At 39.4% G+C, this 19,948-nt stretch overlaps 1 protein-coding gene across 1 annotated transcript in view; it reads left to right on the plus strand.

Moving 5' to 3' along the window:
- Nucleotides 1-19,948, plus strand: part of NEO1 (neogenin 1) — a 222,861-nt gene that overhangs the window by 163,786 nt on the left and 39,127 nt on the right. The window contains exons 14-20 of the mRNA XM_029952270.1: nt 1,341-1,489; nt 1,868-2,006; nt 7,032-7,081; nt 8,226-8,373; nt 12,223-12,333; nt 13,379-13,573; nt 19,760-19,855. Coding sequence (XP_029808130.1) covers nt 1,341-1,489; nt 1,868-2,006; nt 7,032-7,081; nt 8,226-8,373; nt 12,223-12,333; nt 13,379-13,573; nt 19,760-19,855 — 888 coding nt within the window. The remainder of the gene's footprint in view (nt 1-1,340; nt 1,490-1,867; nt 2,007-7,031; nt 7,082-8,225; nt 8,374-12,222; nt 12,334-13,378; nt 13,574-19,759; nt 19,856-19,948) is intronic.

Raw genomic sequence — 19,948 nt, forward strand, 5'->3', positions numbered from 1 at the left:
ATATATAAATGGGGATGACAGTAGTATCCCTCTCCTGTGGGTTAGGACAAGGATTAAATAAGACATAATTGAAATACATGTAAAGCATAAAGCCCTTTAAGCCGGACTGATTATAAGCGTTCAGTAAATGGTAGCTATTTTTAAAATCATTGTTTTATCTAGTCTTATTCCCATACTGTTTTCTTCCATGCATGTGTTCACATGTCCTTTCTAAATACAGATCTGATCATGTCATGTCATGTTCCTGCTCATAATTTTTCAGTAATTACCTAACACCTACAAGAGATAGCTCAGACTCCACAGCAGCACATTAGAAGCTCTTTGGCTTGTGTCCTCCTTTTCAGCATTCTCCCTCCCACAATTATTCAGTATTCGACCCAAACCACATTACGCTGTCTTCTCACACATCATCCCCATTGACTGGAATAACTTTCCCCTTGGTGTCTGAGAAAACTGTTCCTTCTTGCTTCCCAGAAGTCTTCCCCAGTTCTTCCTTTGCCTACCCACCCCTCCCAAAGCAAAGTTGTTGTTGTTATGATCATTATGAAATCTGTTAGCACTTGTGACATTATTTGCAACATTTATATGTCTGACTTTCCTCTAGACTGGGAATTCGTGTGCAAGGACCCTGTCCATCATCGTTTCTCTAGTACCTGGCCAAAAAAAAAAAAAAAGGCTCTCTCTTTTTTTTATTAAGTTTTTTACTTTAATCCCTGCGTAACTAACATACACTATTAGTTTCAGGTATACAGTACGTGATTCAGCACTTCTGTACCTTACTCAGTGCTCATCATGATAAGTGTACCCTTCATCTCCAGAAGGCTCTCTGTGATGGCTGCTTTTATGTGCTGCTGTCCTGCTGAAAAATTGGGATTCTATGAACCAGAAGAAAAATTCTGCTATGTTTATTTTTTTCACAGGATACATTTGAGATACTTCACAGATCTTTTTGGTTATAATTTGAGTAATAAATAGGGGAATGCATTTAATTATATTTTTTATGTCTTTATTATTTTATTTTGAGAGACAGACAGAGAGGAGAGGAGGGGCAGAGAAAGAGGGAGACACGGGATCCGAAGCAGGCTCCAGGTTCTGAGCTGTCAGCACAGAACCTGACGTGGGGCTCAAACCCCCGGACTGTGAGATCACGACCTGAGCCGACTGAGCCACCCAGGCGCCCCTAATTATATATTGTCCTAAAGCCACTTCACCCAAATTGTTTTCTCAGTTTTTATTGTTTTTAGAAACATGGCCAATATATGACATTACTGCTGAGAGTGGTTACTGAGGATTGTAGTAAATTTTATTCACATCTCTCTATCTCAAAATTTTCCTTCTAGTTCAGCTCCCTGGCCCAGCACCTAACATCCGAGCACATGCAGCTTCACCTACATCCATCACTGTCACTTGGGAAACACCGCTGTCTGGCAATGGGGAAATTCAGAATTACAAATTGTACTACATGGAAAAAGGGACTGATAAAGAACAGGTATAAGATGAAGCCATTTTTCAATCCATTGATTGGAATAGTAGAATTGAAATATATTTCTGAAACTCAATATTTGCTTGTCTAGAAATCTCAGAATAAAAAGATGTATATAGGAAACAAAAAGTCAGCAGACTCTATTTCTTTGTACCAGGTTTTATTCTGTATGTTTTTATCAGCAAGGGTCACTAAACATCAAGCAGTATTTCTCAGTAAATTGCCAGTGTTTATGATTAATCCACTTTGTTAAGTAGCAATCTGAAAAGAGATTAAAATCTGCATTGTATCAAATATGGAAGTTGTATTTGATTAATTGTTAATTATTTCATAGCATGTCTTTTGGCTTGAGTTCTATACATAAATTGTTTTATTTTATTCAAGGATGTTGACGTTTCAAGTCACTCCCATACCGTTAACGGGTTGAAAAAATACACAGAGTATAGTTTCCGAGTGGTGGCTTACAACAAACATGGTCCTGGAGTCTCCACACAAGATGTTGCTGTTCGAACGTTGTCAGATGGTGAGTCTTCTTCCTCTGGAACACATGCCATGCTTGGGGGCCCTGGTGGCCTAGTTGCAACGCTTTGATGTCAGGAAGATTCAGTTCAACCCCAGTTCTAGCCCTTTTCTGGACTTCAGTCACTTAACATGTCTAAGCATGCTTCGTTATGCGTAAAATGTAGATAATACCGACTTCATTGGGTTGCTGTAAAGATTTACTGAGAGAGTGTAGAACACGTAGTGGCTGGTACTAAATAGTTTCTCATGTTTTTATTTTTAGTAGCGGCTTTGTATAGGTAAATGGTGTTGCTTGTTTATAACATAGACCATTCCAGGACTGGTGGAAGGCTGGCTTCCTTGACTTAGCAATCATATTTGTATTCTGAACAGCTCTTTTTAATTCCTGAGTATTTTGTGATAGTTTCATTTCTGTCTATAGTTTGAAGGTAAGTTATATTCATATAGTCATGACTAGAGCAGTAGTTTTAAACTACAACTTGCCAGGGGGATTGAGTACGTACGTTAGACCAGCATTTAAAAAAAAAATTTTTTTTTTGTAATAGAACAGAAGATAACTGTGTTTATTGCAATTAATAAGTGTGTATGTTATTTTCTGAAAGTCAGCAATATTTTTAAAGAATGCAGGCCAGGGGGCACCTGGGTGGCTTGGTCAGTTAAGCATCTGACTTCAGCTCAGGTTATGATCTCGCAGTTCATGGATTCAAGCCCCCCGTCAGGCTCTGTGCTGACAGCTATCTCAGAGCCTGGAACCTATCTTCGGATTCTGTATCTCCATCTCTCTCTCTGACCCTCCCCTGCTCATGCTGTCTCTCTCTGTCTCTCAAAAATAAATTGAAAAAACATGAAAAAAATTTTTTTAAAAATTCAGGCCAGGTAGTTAGTTAGTTTGTTTATAGAATTTTCCTTAGTTTGGATACATCTCACAGGAAATCTGTACCAAAAAAAAAACTAAACTGACCTGAATTCTTAAAAAATATGAGTCTTATGAAAAAAGAGGTTGGGGGGGCAATAAGAAAAGTAAAGAGACTATTCAAAAAAAAAATGGGAAGTATCATGGAGCACGTGGGTGGCTCAGTCAGTTAAACATCTGACTTCAATTCAGCTCAGATTGTGATCTCATGGTCCATGAGTTTGGGCCCTATGTCGGGCTCTTTGCTAACAGCTTAGAGCATGGAGCCTGCTGTATGTCCCTCTCTCTCTGCCCCTCCCCTGCTCACGCTCTGTCTCTCTCAAAAATAAACATTAAAAAGAATTAGTTATAAAGAATAGTATTGGCATAACTACTTAATGTTAGGTAGGTATACTATTAGGCAAATTTAAATGTTAGTTTTTTTAATTTATTTTTTAATATTTAAAAAATTTTTAATTCCAGTATAGTTAAAATACAGTGTTATATTAGTTTCAGGTGTATAGATTCAATAATTCCATACACATTGCTCAGCACTCATCATGATAATTGTACCCTTGACCTTCTTCACCTATTTCACCCATCCCCACACCCGACTCCCCTCTGGGAACCAGGAGTTTGTTCTCTGTAGTTAAGAATCTGGGTATTTTGTTTTTATTGTTTTGGGATTTTTTTTTAATTTGTCTCTTTTTTAGTTTGTTCATTTGTTTGGTTTCTTAAATTCCACATATAAGTGAAATTCTCTAGTATTTGTTTTCTCTGCCTGACTGACCACTCAGTATTATACTCTCTAGCTCTATCCATGTTGTTCCATGTTGTTCCAAATGGCAAGACTTTGTTCTTTTTCGTGGCTGAGTAATATTCCATGGCATGGATGGGTGTGTACACATACCACATCTTTATCTATTCATCTGTATATGAACACTTGGGATGCTTCCATTGTTTTGCTATTGTGAATAATGCTGCAGTAAACATAGGGGAGCATATATCTTTTTGAATTAGTGTTTTTGTATTCTTTGGGTAAATATCTGGTAGTGAAATAACTGGATCATATGGTAATTCTATTTTTAACTTTTCGAGGAACCTCCATGCTGTTTTCCAGAGTGGCCGCACCAATGTGCACTCTCACCAGCAGTGCAAGAAAATCCCTGGTCTCCACATCCTTGTGTACACTTGTTTCTTGTGGTTTTGATTTCAGCCATTCTGACAGGTGTGAGTTGATACTTCATTGTGGTTTTGATTTGCATCTCCCTGATGATGAGTGATGTTGAGCATCTTTTTGTTTATCTATTGGCCATCTGTATGTCTTTTTTGGAAAAATGTCTGTTCATGTCTTCTGCCCACTTTTTAATTGGGTTATTTGGTTTTTTGATGTTGAATTATATAAATTATATATTTTGATACTAACCCTTTATTAGATCTGTCATCTGCAAATATCTTTTCCCATTCAGTAAATTGTCTTTTAGTTTTGTTGCTTATTTCCTTTGCTGTGCAGAAGTTTTCATTGTGAAGTAGTCCCATAGTTTATTTTGCTTTTGTTTCCTTTGTCTCGGAGACATTTTTCTAGAAAAGAAATGTTGCTATGGCTGATGTCAGAGATTACTGCCTATGCTCTCTCCTAGGATTTTTCTGGTTTGGGGTCTCACATTTAGGTCTTTAATCTATTTTGAGTTTTTTTTGTTTTGTTTTGTTTTGTTTATGGTGTTAAAAAATAGTCCACTTTCATTCTTTTGCATGTAGCTGTTCAATTTTCCCAGCAACATTTGTTGAAAAGACTCTCTTTTTCCCATTGCATATTTTTGCCTCCTTTGTTGAAGATTAATCGACCATATAGTTGTTGGTTTCGTTTTGGGCTCTCTGTTCTATGTTGTCTACGTGTGGTTGATCTATGTGTCTATTTCTGTGCCAGTATGATACTGTTTTGATTACTGCAGGTTTGTAGAATAATTTGAAATCTGGGATTGGATACCTTGGTTCTTTTTGAAGGCTGCCTTGGCCTATTTGGACTCTTTTGTGTTCCACACCAATTTTAGGGGGATTGCATTAAATTTGTAGGTTCCTTTGGTAGGATAGACAGTTTAACAATATTTATTGTTCCAAACTATGACCATGGACATGGAATGTCTTTCCATTTGTTGTGTTGTCTTCAATTTCTGTCATCCACGTTTAATAGTTTTCAGACTACAGGTCTTTCACCTCCTTGGTTAAGTTTATTCCTAGGTATTTTATTGCTTTTGCTGCAATTGTAATTGGGATTGTTTTCATAATTTCTCTTTCTGCTACTTTTTATTACTAGTATATAGAAATGCAGCTGATTTCTGGAAAACATTTTTGGGTTAAGATTAAATTTTCTGAATGTGATTGTTTTCTTATCGTTTTATTGGAGAACATCCCTGTTCTTAGGACATATGTACTATAGTATTTAGGAGTGAAGTATGATGATGACTGCAGCTGTTCCTCAGATGATTCAGAAACAGTATGTAGATATATAAATATGCATGTATAAACATAATGAGAGAAATAAAGCAGATGTGCCAGAACATTAAAAATTTGTGAATCCAAGAAAAGAATATGTAGAGATCATTATCTTATTCTTGCCACTCTTTGCTGTGTGCTTGACATTTTTCAGGATTAAAAGTTGGGGAAAATAAATACAAATTATAGTTGGGTTAGCCAATTACATAAGCCATTTGGTCAGAACTTTTGAGAAAAGTTGAGAGAAAAAATGTTTAATGTAGGCTTTTAAATTTACACAGGAACCAGTTTCAGTTGCACGAAGTGGGTTGCCAGGCTGACTACATGCCTGTCGTGAGAAGTGAATTTGTCTGAGCATGGTGGTTAAGGGCAGCGCTATGGATTAGCAAAACAAAGAACTCAGTCCGGTTCGCTGCTCTGAACCTCATCTATAGTTTTCTCATCTACACCATGGGAATAATAGAAACTCCTTTGTGGGGTTGTGGTAAGGATTAACTACTGGCCATGTAGGAACGTGCAGCAAATCTTAGTCCTGATGATGAAGATGAAGAACAGCAACAGCTATGTCGGCTGCCTCTGCAACCAAGTCAGAGGTTCTTAACTAGGACATGACTGGAGCCACTCATAGACTTTTTTCAGAACACACTGGCGTCCTACTCCAGGCCTTCTATGTCTGAATCTCTGGCATGAGGTGTGATGTACTTTGTTTAGCACAGGATACAACATTGAGCAAGAAATAGTCTCTGCCCTCCAGAAGCATATAGCACAGTAGGCACTGAGTCATAGATCTGGTCACTAAATGTCAGAGAAAGGGAGACAGAAGTTTCCATGGATGGATCAAGAGAAAAGAGTTAAAATTGGCATTTTGTGAGTGAAGAGGAAATTAATCAGGTTTACTTACATTCTTTTTGCTTGCTGTAGTTACTACAAAGAGGGATACTGAGAGGTGTGTGGATCAGAAAATTTGAGATAGCCCCATCTTGGGTTCTCTTATGTGAGAAATTAAGATTATGCAGCTGTTTGTTTAACCAGCAGTCCCAAACTTGTCACATCAAAATGAGTGTTCCCTGCACTAGAAGTTGTCTTGGGAAAACAGATGGCCCCTTTACTGAAGCTGTCACTGTATATATCTCTTTACTCGGGAATTGGCTTCAAAACCAGGATAGGAACCCCACAAGAATGCAGAGCTCGCTGATTTATGTGCCTCATATTTGGGGCTCATAACGACATTACCCACTACATTTACTTGCCATATTCATTAGACTTATTTCCAGAAAAGTTGTAGCTCTTCCCCTAAATAAAGATATACCATCACCAAGAATATTGAAAATGGTTATGCTAAAGGTTCAGAATGTATATGAGGTCTAGAAAAGTTTCGAGTCAATGTCATTTCCTTGAAGTGACTTCCCAAAGGTGCAACCTAACTTGGATATGGGTGCCTCTATATAAATGTGTCTCATTTTTTTAAGCCAGTCAAATATGGCCACACCTTATCCACACATTGCTATCAACATTGGTAGATTTGGACCTGCAGGTTGTATAATCAATGTTTGAGATGCACATTTGTATAAAGTCTGATCAGGAATAACACATGATGGGTGAAAAAAAATTTTCTTCTTTTTTCTTTTGTTGCCTCTCCAGTTCCCAGTGCTGCTCCTCAGAATCTGTCCTTGGAAGTAAGAAATTCAAAGGTAAACTTTATGTTGCTATTAATTTTACTATCATACAGTTAAGTCTCAGGAGGCCTTATATAGAGAGAGGGAAGGTCTATGTCAAAAGACCCATAATCAAGCAGAGAAATAAGGTGTCATAGATATTCCATGTGCCTGTAAAGCTGGACATAGAAACTGACTCTAGTATTTTCTGTTTAACTTTACTGCTTTTCTCTCATGCCAAAATTACTGTAGTCTTTTTGCAGATGTATTGCAGTTATGCAAAGCATGACATTATAGATCTTAGCAGTTCAGAACATTGTTAATAAGGTAGAAAGAAGTAAGTTTATGATACCGTAGCCCCTCGGTACTGTGAGTTGAGCCCAGTGTGAAGCCGAAGGCAGACATTCATCTGAATGTCAAATCCACTGTACACTGAAGGCCCCGTGTGTCTCTCAAAGGCCCAGAGCCCCTTCTGGGCTACATTGACCCCTGAAACCCTCCCTCCTTTCAAAAAGTACGATGGGACTCCTTTTCCTTTCATCAAAAACCAGCTATTAACAATTCCCTTCTTGAAGAGTTCTTGGAAGAAATTGTCCAATTCCAGCTGTTTCACAATGAAGATAGAAGAGCACCTTACACCTAACGTAGTTTACTTCCTAATCCATGTGCCTCTAACCTTACATTTTCCTTCTGAAAACTTTTCTGAGACTTTTCCTCATATCTAAATGCCCAGGAGAATAAGGGCCCAGAACGTACTGCCTGTAACTGTAATTTGATCATTAAAGACCTGAAAATTAAAAAGTAATTTTGAGTGATCCTTCAGTAAAACTCTGAGCACCCTGCTGCCTTTAGAACAACAGTGAGGGACACCTGGGCGGCTGAGTCAGTTGAGCGTCTGACATTGGGTCATGATCTCGTGGTTTCTGAGTTCGAGCCCCACATCAGGCTCTGTGCTGACAGCTCAGAGCCTGGAGCCTGCTTCAGATTCTGTGTCTTCCTCTATCTCTACCTCTCCCCCACCCATACTCTGTCTGTCTCTCTCTCTCTCTCAAATAAATATTAAAAAATTAAAAAATATTTAAAAAATTAAAAATGTCAGTGAATTCAGGATAATAATGTATAAAACAGAACCAAGCTTTTGATAGATTTGGTCTTTTTCCAATAATTTTGTCTTTCCCAGAGCATTGTGATTCACTGGCAGCCACCTCCTCCAGCCACACAAAATGGTCAGATCACTGGCTACAAGATTCGCTACCGGAAGGCCTCCCGAAAGAGCGATGTCACTGAGACCTTGGTATCCGGGACACAGCTGTCTCAGCTGATTGAAGGTAAGCTGCCCTGCTTGTGGGCGGCAGTGAGGAGATGACATCTTTCCCAGGGGTTGAGTTATGCTGGTCTAGTGACCAGTCCGAGCTGGTGATGTAAAGTGAAAATAGTGCAGAAGAATTTGTGGTGGTTCAGTCTACTTCTGACCTGATAATCAAGTTAATGGAAAACAGTCTTCCTGGTTCTGTCATCTGAGTGTTGAGATTGTGTTTGAGTTTTATTTCTTTACTTGTGGTTTCCTGTATTCTCCACATTTTCTTTTTTGAATATACAGATATATACACATCTTCCTCAACTTACAATAGGGTTATGTCCCAGTAAACCCATCAAAATTTGAAAATGTCCTAACTCGAAAGTGCATTTAATACACCTAACCTAGCAAACCTCACAACTTAGCCTAGCCTTCCCTGAGCATGCCCAGGACACTTACATCAACCTACCGTTGGCCAAACCATCTGACAGGAAACCCATTTTGTAATGAAATGTTGGCTATCTCATGAATACTGCACTGAGTGAAAAACAACTTTGTAAGTGTATCAGTTGTTTACCCTCGTGATCACAAGGCTGACTGGGAGCTGCCACTGCCCCCTCCCAGCCTCACAAGAGACCACTGTGCCTCATATCGCCAGCCCAGGGAAAGATCACAGTTCATAATTCAACGTACAGTTTCTATTACATGTGTATCACTTTTATATCATTGCAAAGTCAAAAAATTATAAGCCAGACCATCCTAAGTCTGCACTGGTTTTTTGTTATCTCAAAAGAAGGCAGCCCAGCGCCTGCTCAGTCTAGCTGTTGGTGGAGGTCTGTATCACACTGACACCACGTGTGTGTGTGTGTGTGTGTGTGTGTGTGTGTCTGTGTGTCTGTGTCTGTGTGTCTGTGTCTGTGTCTGTGTCTGTGTGGCCTGAGGCAATATTTGTGAACAGCTATCGCAGTGCAGTACTCATTCTGCTACGACTTGCTGCATGATGAAGTTTTAGGAAATTCTGTCAGGGATAGCTCCTTTTGGGCAGTTTTCTTTTTTTGTGCAGCAGAGCAAGTGGCACAGTTGGTAAAAATGGACCCTCCTGCATCTCTAATATGGATTCCCTCTACAGGTGACAGAATGTCTCCTTCTTTCTTCAGGTAGGGAAGGGGAGTGATCTCGGCCAGGGCCATTTGGCTTTGCAGGAGAAGCAGGAGAAGAAACATGAGGTGTTTTTTGCTCTTTGGATAGTGGGACTGTGCTAACAAAGAACCGAGATAGATGCCCCTAAGAAGCCGTCTGGCTTTCCCAGCAGAGCTCATAGATGAGAACTACAATCATTGGAGATACGGTCACCGTTATCTAGCCCTGAAAATTAGGTTCATCACCCTTGGGGAGCTCTCAGTTTCCCTTACATTGCTTCCCTCCTGGGGGAGAAGCTTGACATCAACCACTTCCGGTGCCCCAGGGGCGATGTTCCTGGCAGAACCAAGTTCGGGGGTCAGAAAGTGTGATGGTAGGAGTTTCTAACAATTAACAGGAGTGGACACCTGTGCTCTGGTCATCCAGCAGGCTTTTCTCCTTACTCCTCCTCTCACAGGTGGGATTGACTTCTTTCAAAATAGGTGAGTATTTGTCTCCTAGGGTAGCTGTCAGTCTTTTCTCTTATTCACAGGAACCCCACAGCTCTAAGCTGCAGCGAGTAAACATGGTTGGAGTAGTGCTGCTGAGACATCTCACCCAAAGAGCGTCTCCGATGTTCTTAAAAATCAGTTTCTGGGATGCCTGGATGGCTCAGTCAGCTGAGCATCCAACTTCGGCTCAGGTCGTGATCTCGTGGCTCATGGGTTAGAGGCCCGTGTTGGGCTCTGAGCTGTCAGCTTCCTTCAAATTCTGTGTCTCCTTCTCTCTCTCTCTCTGCCCCTCCCCCTTTCGTGCTCATTTGCTCTCTCTCCCTCTCTCTCTCTCAAAAATAAGTAAACATTAAAAAGGTTTTTTTTAAGTTTCTGATTTTATACCAAATACAGATAACATTTCCCATCTGTAAGGCCTTTATTCTGAATATTTAGCAGTAGATATTTACTGTGTAGCAGATAGTGTTCCTGTTACTAATATAAAAACAGAGTGGAGTCCTGGACCATGAGGAGACTATTCATTTTCTTGGTGAAGCATTTGACATGTAAGCCAAGTAATCACCTTCACAGTAAAATAGCTTTTTCTTTATCAAGAAAATTCCTGGATTTTAAAATCATATATAGATTCATTTGTTTAATGGACTATACTGAACTTTTGTTCATATGTGCTAGCAGTAGGTACGCAATGGGGAGCAAAAATGGACATCTTTGCTCTCTTGAAGCATTAACTTGAAACTTGATAAGTATTAGAGAGCACCGTGGATTACCAGGGTCCTGTATAGAACCACAGACATGACTAAGTGTTAGCCAGAAATAACTGTCGTTTCTTCATTTGATGCCACTACAGCACGTAACATTCTGCCGTGTCTTTGTGGCATGAAGTGTGGGCCTTGGTTTTAGTCTGTGAACTCCGGAGGCTGCTTGCAGGGAGAGGAGCTCAGCCTCTTTACACACGGTTTTTGCTCACACGTGTGTATGCACTCTTCCTCCCTTGCTCTCTTAACATTCTAACTCTCATCAAGGGACAGGGAATAATAATCTGATTGGTTGAATTCTTTTAGGACCTCAGTTGAGCCGTGTTTGCCAGTGGTCCATATTATTTGACTATTAACAGTTATAAACACATGTACACCCTCTCTGGCACTTTCGGGTTCAGTGTGTGCAGGGAGGCGACAGGTGAACTGACCTGGGCCCAGTCACGTTACTTCCTCCACCTTGCTTGTTGCTTCCTTGTGGGCAGACAGCGTCAGAGTGGGTCTGCTGAGAACAGCCCCCCTCCCTCCTCTCACGTGTGACAGGCTTGTTTAGCTGAGCCATCCCGCATGCTGGCCACGTTCTCCCTCAGGTTCCTTCTTCAGAGCTCCTGCACTCTGCTGCTGGCCAAAGAACCTAGTATTTCAATATGGGGACGTAGGATCATTTCTCATAACCTTATGAGATCTAATGCATTATTTAGTATTTATGTGCTCTAAAGATGTATACATGTAAGCTGTCCACTGAAAAATACTTAAGATGTTAAATTTTATGTTAATGTGTTTTAGCAGAATAAAAAAAAAGAAAAATGGATGAGTAAATAATATGAATAGCTGACCATATTACTGGCTGTTGCATTATTTTGTAGGGTAGACTTTTACATGTAGATTTTTGTTGCCTTCAATACATTGGCAAATTTATTACTGGTAGTCATTATGTAAAATTCCATAGAGAAAGGGTTTATTCCTAAGTTTATGGACAGGTGGGCTATTGTGAAAAAGATTTCCAGGCCATATTTGGTGTTTCAAATTGTTCTACTCTTGTTATGGGATGACTCAGAGAACAAAAGTGAGGTAACCCAGCAGGAGTTACATCTCTGAATTATTTCCTGGTCTTGGGTATCTTCTGAGACCAACTTACTTTGTTCCTTTGTTATAATTCTTTCATTATCCTTAACCTCTTTTGTACCTTAGCTACCTTAGTAACAAAGTGAAGAGATTACATTAAATGATCTCTGAGGGGCCTTCAAGCTCTTAATAAGGGGGGTCTGTAAACTCCTGAGACCTTCACTCATTGGTGTTTCTCTTGAATGTGTGGGCTTCAGCCGCTACTGGAGATGTGGGGGAGCACCTCTGGGCTGTGTTGATGTATTGCTTGCGCTATGTTAATTTTAACTGAAACGTTACCAAGACAGTAGCTGCCATACTTGCTTAATGACAAGTTGTTTATCCAAATCTGCTTCAACTAGTCTTTTTTTCTTCTCGTTTGGGTCTCAGGTCTTGATCGGGGAACTGAGTATAATTTCCGAGTGGCTGCTCTAACGGTGAATGGTACAGGCCCGGCTACTGACTGGCTGTCTGCTGAAACTTTTGAAAGTGACTTAGATGGTAAGAAAGTGACTTAGATGGCAGAAGCTAGGTGCTAACTAACTATAGTTACATTAGTTAAACTGGAAAGCCACAGATTTGGGGGTGCATGTGGCTTAAACCTGTGAACTTGAATATATTACACTGCCGTCCTTGCTGTAATGCAGCAAATCTCCTAGAATGCCTTTCTTTCCCAGTGGCTTTTGGAGACCTGTCCCTTTAAGCAGAACCAGAACAAATAAGTGTATAGGTATTTGAAGTCTAGTTTTTTGTCAAAGCCACTGAGTAGATGGATGATCTAAACTTTAACACTGAGCCACATCAGTCCCACCTTTTTCAGCTACAGTTCCCCTTTTCTCTTAGTCGTGGACACGTTGCCCTTTTTCTTGCCTCTCTTCAGTGAATACCTGCACATAGGTGTGTATATACCTTTATCAGACCTGGGTGCTGCACTTGGTCCTTATTCTCATTGTTGGCTTACTCATTTTTAAATTTAGATAGCAAGTTATGCCTTGAAGTAATGGATTTGAAAGATACTATAAATTGCTACCTTTTTTAAGCCTCTTAGTCTCCCACCATTTAAATCAATATGCAGTTCTAAAGTTTCCTGTTTTCTGACTTATTTACTCAGGGGACTAAATAATTGATACAGTTGCTGTAATGTGATACTTGATCACCTGTTGACAACAGGCTTCTAATTAGTTGGTGTTCTGCCTTTCTCATTCCACCTAGTTGAGTCTGGGACTCCGTTGTGGGACCAAGAGGAATGAGTAGTTATTGAAAGGCAGTTTATTTGGTTTTCCCCATTGGGCAGAGGTTCTTATATTCCTTCGCCTTCCTCTCCAAATTAATACTGCATTGTCTTGTATTTCAGGCTGTTTGGGGTTTGTTTTCTTCTTAGAATGTAGTAAAACCACAGGCCATACTTCACTGTGTATACAGATTCCCTGTGAATTCTTGGCCGTATGGAAAAATCTTAGCCCCGTAATTGGGCAGGAGGCTAAACACCATGCCCCAAGGATGGTGAAACATTCTAAAGTCTTGTTTTTTCTACTTTCCTTCCCAGAAACCCGTGTTCCTGAAGTGCCTAGTTCTCTTCACGTCCGGCCACTTGTCACTAGCATTGTAGTAAGCTGGACTCCCCCAGAGAATCAGAACATTGTGGTCAGAGGTTACGCCATTGGTTACGGCATTGGCAGCCCTCACGCCCAGACCATCAAAGTGGACTACAAGCAGCGCTATTACACCATCGAAAATCTGGGTATGTGCGCTGAGCACAGGAGGCAGTTGCACGTGGGAATTCTTCCTTTTTAACTTTTTTAAACATTTTTAAAGTTTTATTTGAGAGAGAGAGAGAGATGGGGAGAAGGGCAGAGGGGGAGAGAGAGAGAGAAAGAGAGAATATCTTAAGCAGGCTCCATGTTCAGCACAGAGCCCGACACAGGGCTTGATCCCACAGTCCTGGGGTCATGATCTGGGCTGAAATCAAGAGTGTTGGACTCTACCAACTGAACCATCGAGGTGCCCCTCAACCTTTTACTGTATAATAGTTTTATTTTTACAGAAAACTTTTAAAAAATACTACAAAGAATTCCTATAAATCCTTCACCAAGAGACCCCAAAGGTTAACATTCTACCACATGTGCTTTATCATCGTCTATCTTCCAATATATACATATTTTTTCTCTGGGACATTTGAGAATAAGTTACACATGTGATGCCCTCTTCCCTCTGACACTTTAATATGAGTTTCCTAAAGATTGAGGGCATTTTATAATATAATCACAGTACATTTATCAAAGTCAACAATTTATGCTGAGATAATATGCATAGACTTTATTTATATTTTACTAGTTGTGTCATTAATGTCCTTTACAACAAAAGAAAAACATTGTTTTCTGGTCCAGGATCACTTACTGTATTTAGTTATCATGTCTCATTAGTTTTCTCTGATATAGAGAAGTGCCTTGGGTTTTTCTTAAATTTCATGACTGTGATATTTTTGATAAGTATAGACCATTTATATTTTGTAGAATGTCTCTCAGTTTAGAGTTTCTAATATTTCCTCACTACAGTCAGCCTACGCATTTTTGGAAGGAATGGCCTCATAGGTTGTATTTTTGTCAGTATATCACAACAGGAGGCACATGAAAGGCTGTTACTAGGTGAGTTAACCCTATTCACTTGGTTCAAAGGGTATCTGCCACATTTCTCCAACATAAAGTTATTGGGTTTTTTCTTCATAATTAATAAATACCTTGTGGGCGAGATACCATGAGTCTTTGTAAGTATCTTGTTTTTCATCAAACTTTCACTCACTTGTTTTAGCATTTTAGTAATAGGTACTGTGGTGGTGTTTTCCAAGTGAAGTTCTCACTCTATTATTTCTCCTACATTTATCAGCATTCTTTGATAAAGAAGAGCTTTCCTTTTCTTCCTTAGTGAAAGAATGGCCAGTGGGCATCTCTTTATAACTGGTTCCTCTAATTGACATCTTCCAGCCTTATTTGAGTACTTTCTTCCTTTTTGACACAGTAACATAGTCCCTGTCCGTAGCCCTTGATCAGTCATTTCCCCAAGGAATGCTAGCATTTATTATGGAAAATGGTATTTACAAACCAGTATCTACACTGTACATACTCCTTGTTATCAGGGTAGAAAATCCTGAGGAATCTACAAAAACTATAAGTGAGTTTAACAAAGTCATGAGAGACAAAATTGATACACAAAAATGGTTGTGTTCCCATGTACTCACAATAAACAGAAATTGGAATTAAAATAACAATATTACCTACATAGCATCAAAAAATGTGAACTACTTAGCGATAAACTTTAAAAATATGTACAAGGTGGGACACCTAAGTGGCTTATTCAGTTAAGCATCTGACTTCAGTTTGGGTCATGATCTCACAGTTCGTGGGTTCAAGCCCCACATCAAGCTCTGTGCTGACAGCTCAGAACCTGGAGCCTGTTTCAGACTCTGTGTCTCCTTCTCTGTCCCTCCTCTGCGCATATTCTCTCTCTCCTCAAAATAAATAAACATTAAATAAAATTTTTTAAATAAAAAATAAAAATATGTACAAGGTGTGTATTGGAAATTGGAAAATTATTGCTGAGAGAAATTAAAGATGACTTAAATAAATAGAGGTACCCTGTTTATAAATTGGATAGTATTATTAAAGGAAGATGATATTACTAAAATGACAGTTCTCCCCAGTACTGTTCCAAGTAAAATCCTGGAATTTTTAATAGAAATTGATATAATTCTAAAATGTCAAAGGAGCTAGAATAGCCAAATATTTTTTAAAATGAACAATCAGGTATGGTCTTTTCAACATTTATTCAAGTGTTTTCTAAAGACCCACTCTGCCTGGTTTCAGTACTTATTATAAAGCTATAGCAGTGGGGACATTGTGGTGGGATTGGAACAAAGGTAGGAGTTATAGATCTGCAGAACAGATTGAAGTCCAGAAATAGGCATGTAGGCAGGTAGGTAGAGTTAAGTGATTTATTGATTGATAGAGTTAATTGATTTTTTTTGACAAACACACTGAAATAAGTTAGTAGGGAGAGGGTAGTCTTTTGAACAAAAGGTGTGGGAGTAATTAAATATCTGTATGAGAAAGAAAAGGAACTTTCCTTGGCCTTTATCTCACACCATACACAAAGACAGATCTAAAAGCAAGAGCTAAAACTGTAAGACTTCTAGAAAAAGACAGGGCAAAACTTTCACGACTTTGAGATAGACAAGGATCTCTCAAGATACAAAAAAGTGTAAGTTTACAAAATTAAAAAATTAATCTATTATACTTATCGAAATTTAAATTTTCATCTTTTTGAAAGACACCAATAAAATGAAAAGATGAGCAACAGACTAAGAGAAAATACTCATCATTCAAATATGTAGCAAAGAATTTGAGTCCAGAAAACATAAAAACTCTTAAAACTTATTAAAGGGTAAACAAAAGATTTGGATGGACAGTATACCAAAGAAGATATGTGAGTGGACAGTTGGCACATGAGAAGTTTCTCAGCATCACTAATCATCAGAGAAATGCAAATAAAACCACAACAAAATACCACTCACATTCTCTGCATTTGCTAAAATGCAATAGTCTGATCATATATCAGCAAAGTTCCTCAGAACTGGAACTCTTATACTTGCTGATGGGAACATCTGATGTTACAGCCACTTGAAACAGTTGAGAGATTTCTTAACAAGTACAACCCAACATTCCCACTCACAGACATTTAGTCAAGAGGAATAAAATATGTATCTACACAAAGTATCATACACATGGGCTCATAATAGCTTTATAATAATCTAAAAGGGGTAAACAGGTGAATGGTGAATTGTGTCTCTACATTGGAGTACTTGGCGATTGAAAGGGATAAGCTATTGATAGACAGAGCAACAAAACGAATCTCACAACATTATGCTGAGCAAAAGAAGCCAAACACAAACACTGTTACTACTTTTCTATGAAGCTATAGAGTTGGCAACATTTATCTATAGGAACAAAGCAGGATCCGTAGTTGCCAGAGGAGACAGGGGTGATGAGAGTTGACTGCAGGAGACACAAAGGAACTATTTACATTGTTGAAAATTATCTCTCTGGATTGTGGTGGTGATCATACAGGCAGGTATATATATTTGTCAAAAGTCAAACTGTTCACTTCAGTGGGTACATTTTATTGTATGCTAATTACACCTCAAAGTTGGTTTACAAAGCAAAAAATTTTTTGAGAAATAGTAATACTTTATAATAGAAAATGAATTGATTTTAGTAGATATAATTACTTTTCCAAATTAGGTTATCATTATAGAGATCTTTCTTTGAAAGAAAATCAGTCTGCCCTGATTTTTATTCAAATCATTTCTTTTGTAAATATCTTTCCTAAGGACTTTACGTGCCTAACAAATGAATTACCTTTATCTTTTCTGGTAGAAAATAAGCAGCAATTTAATGCTTTATTCCAGAAACATTATTTCTCTTTTTCCTTTTAAGAAGAAACAGCACAGCTAACCTAGAAGTCTTCCCCTTACGAACAGTCTCATAAGGCAATTGTAGGAGAGCAAACGCAAAGCTTTGCTGGTAGAATAAAAATGTCTCTGCGGTGTTTCCATTACGAAACTACTAAAATGAAGATCCTCTGCAATACATAGTCCTTGACTTTCATGTGCCTTCAGTCTAATAGGAAAACAGAAACAATGAAAGGAGTTGATATGAAGTATGTTCAGAGAAGAGAGCGCTAGTTAAGGCAGCAGCGGAGCAGTCAAGGAAGAAGCTTAGCCTGTACTTGAAAGACACGATTGTGTTTAAAAACAAGATGAGAAGGAGCAGCACATGTGCTGAAGAATAAACAGACTTTATTATAAAGAGCATGGACATTGAAAAGTAACAAAAACATTTAATTTGGCATAAAGTAAAATAAGCTTGAGCTATGTTTATCAACACAGATAGATCAAAGATGCATGTCATGTTGAACAAAAGAAGAAAGTCAAAAGTGAAAAAAGTACATTCAGGAGTTCATTAATCAACCTAGATCTCTTTCCTGAGCCTCCAGTCGATGTAAACCTCTACCAACTGGGTATCTGCACCGGGATATATCCCATAATCTATCATAATTTAACCCAAACTAAAATTAAATCTTCTGCAAATCTTTCAATCAGTTAATATTTAATAAACACCTATAATACCCCAGACTCTCAACAGACATTCCAATTATGAGAAATAATACAATTTTGAGATAATTGAAATTGTTTAGAGTGCTAAGGAAGAGGAATGAGGTACGGTAGCCTATACCCAGAGAGGCTAGTCCAGTCTGGGATGAGCCCTCTTAGAGGAATAGGCACTGTCCAGGCAAAGAAGGGTTGCTGTATCGTCAGCACACAGAGCGGCTGCACATGTTAAAGCCCAGTGGTAGGAGAGCTCACGGTGCTCAGTGAACTGAAAGCGGTAAAGAGCAGAGAACACAGTGAACAAGGCAGAGTGGTGAGAGGCAAGTAGACAAAATCAACAGGACTTGATCATTTACATATAGGGGAGGAGGGAGAGAGAAGTCTTACGACTCCCAAGTTTCTGACTTGAGCAGCAGGATGCATAGTGCCATTTACAAACTAGAGAACACTTGGGCATATCTGAAGTGGGGAGAGAGGAGATGCCAAGTGGAACATAGAGGTCCAGTGCTCAGAAGAAAGGTCTAGACTGGAGATACATATTTGCATTTGATGGCATGTGTGTGCTCATCCAAACTAAGCACATAGGGAAAAAAATGGAGGAGTGGGAATTGAAGGAGGCCTGGAATCGAACCTTGAAAATGTGTACGATCGCTCTGCCTCTGTCTCTAGTGAGTGACATCACATCCTAGTGAGTGACATCACATCCTAGTGACATCACATCCTAGTGAGTGACATCACCATCTACCATATTGCCCAAAGCAGCACCTTTTCCTTTTTCCTCACTCATCAAGCACTAAGTCTTGTTGATTCCATTTGTTATCACTTCTTTCTGACACTGGAAGACCAGGTGCCTTTATATATTTCCCACTCGGAACTAGAGTGTGGGCCACCAAGCAGACCAGCTCTTTTCATCTTTAGAAGTAATGCAGGCTATTTGAGGTGTGGCTTTTTGGAAAACTGCCCAACTTCACCAGAAGTAAGTGGTATGGGTCAGCTCCTTTGGAGCCCAAGTCCCATTTCTGGAACTGGACTTTGAAGTATGAATACTAAATCTTGCCTAGATCAGGAATGTGATGAAATAGAGCCTTCCTGATTTACCAACAGAAGAATGAATGCTTCTCCAACTATTTTATACCCCACTTTCCACCAAGTCTCACTAGCAGCATTTTACGGAATCACTGGAGGGAGCATTTCTTTCCGTCTTCATTTCCTGCAGCATCACCTCCAGGGCAGTTGGAATTTGGGACTTTATCTTATCCAGCCCAGAAGTCTACCTGAGGGCTAGATGGGGGTTGGCAGTTCCTGGGTTTGGAGGCCCCCACTTGCTGAGTTAACAGTTTGGCCACTTCTCCACCTGCTTGGCTGTTCCATTCACTGTCCTCCTTTCTGAGAATGAAAGGGGTTTAATTCTAAGCTCCACCTGTGGGATTACGACACATGAAAATACTATTTACTCATTCTCATCCAAGCCCTCACTGTACAGTAACATCACTGAACCATTGGTTATTTGAAGCCAAGAGAAGATTCAGGCACAGCCCTCCTTCCTGGAACCGCCTCCAGGAAGTTGATACTAGCCAGCTTTTCTGTGCTGCGTATGCTGCCGTCTCTCCATTTCCTCACACCCCAGAGGAATCCCGCATAAAAGTCCTAAAATCTTTCCTCACTTCCTCTGCGTTTAAAATTATGCATGGTCACCCTTGGATTTTTATAATTCTGGAGTGAGAATATTTTTTCTACATGTTTTCACTTGTTTCTTTCCTTCAGATCCCAGTTCTCACTACGTGATAACCCTGAAAGCCTTTAACAACGTGGGTGAAGGCATCCCCTTGTACGAGAGTGCCGTGACCAGACCTCACACAGGTAGGTTGTCCTGTCTCTCTCCGGTCTTCAGCGCTTTTTCCAGCAGCTTCGGTGGAAGGTTGGCACAAGGTCTGTGCCATAGGTAACAGTGGA

Source organism: Suricata suricatta, chromosome 9 (assembly GCF_006229205.1).
Source record: "Suricata suricatta isolate VVHF042 chromosome 9, meerkat_22Aug2017_6uvM2_HiC, whole genome shotgun sequence".
Classification (NCBI taxonomy): Eukaryota; Metazoa; Chordata; class Mammalia; order Carnivora; family Herpestidae; genus Suricata; species Suricata suricatta.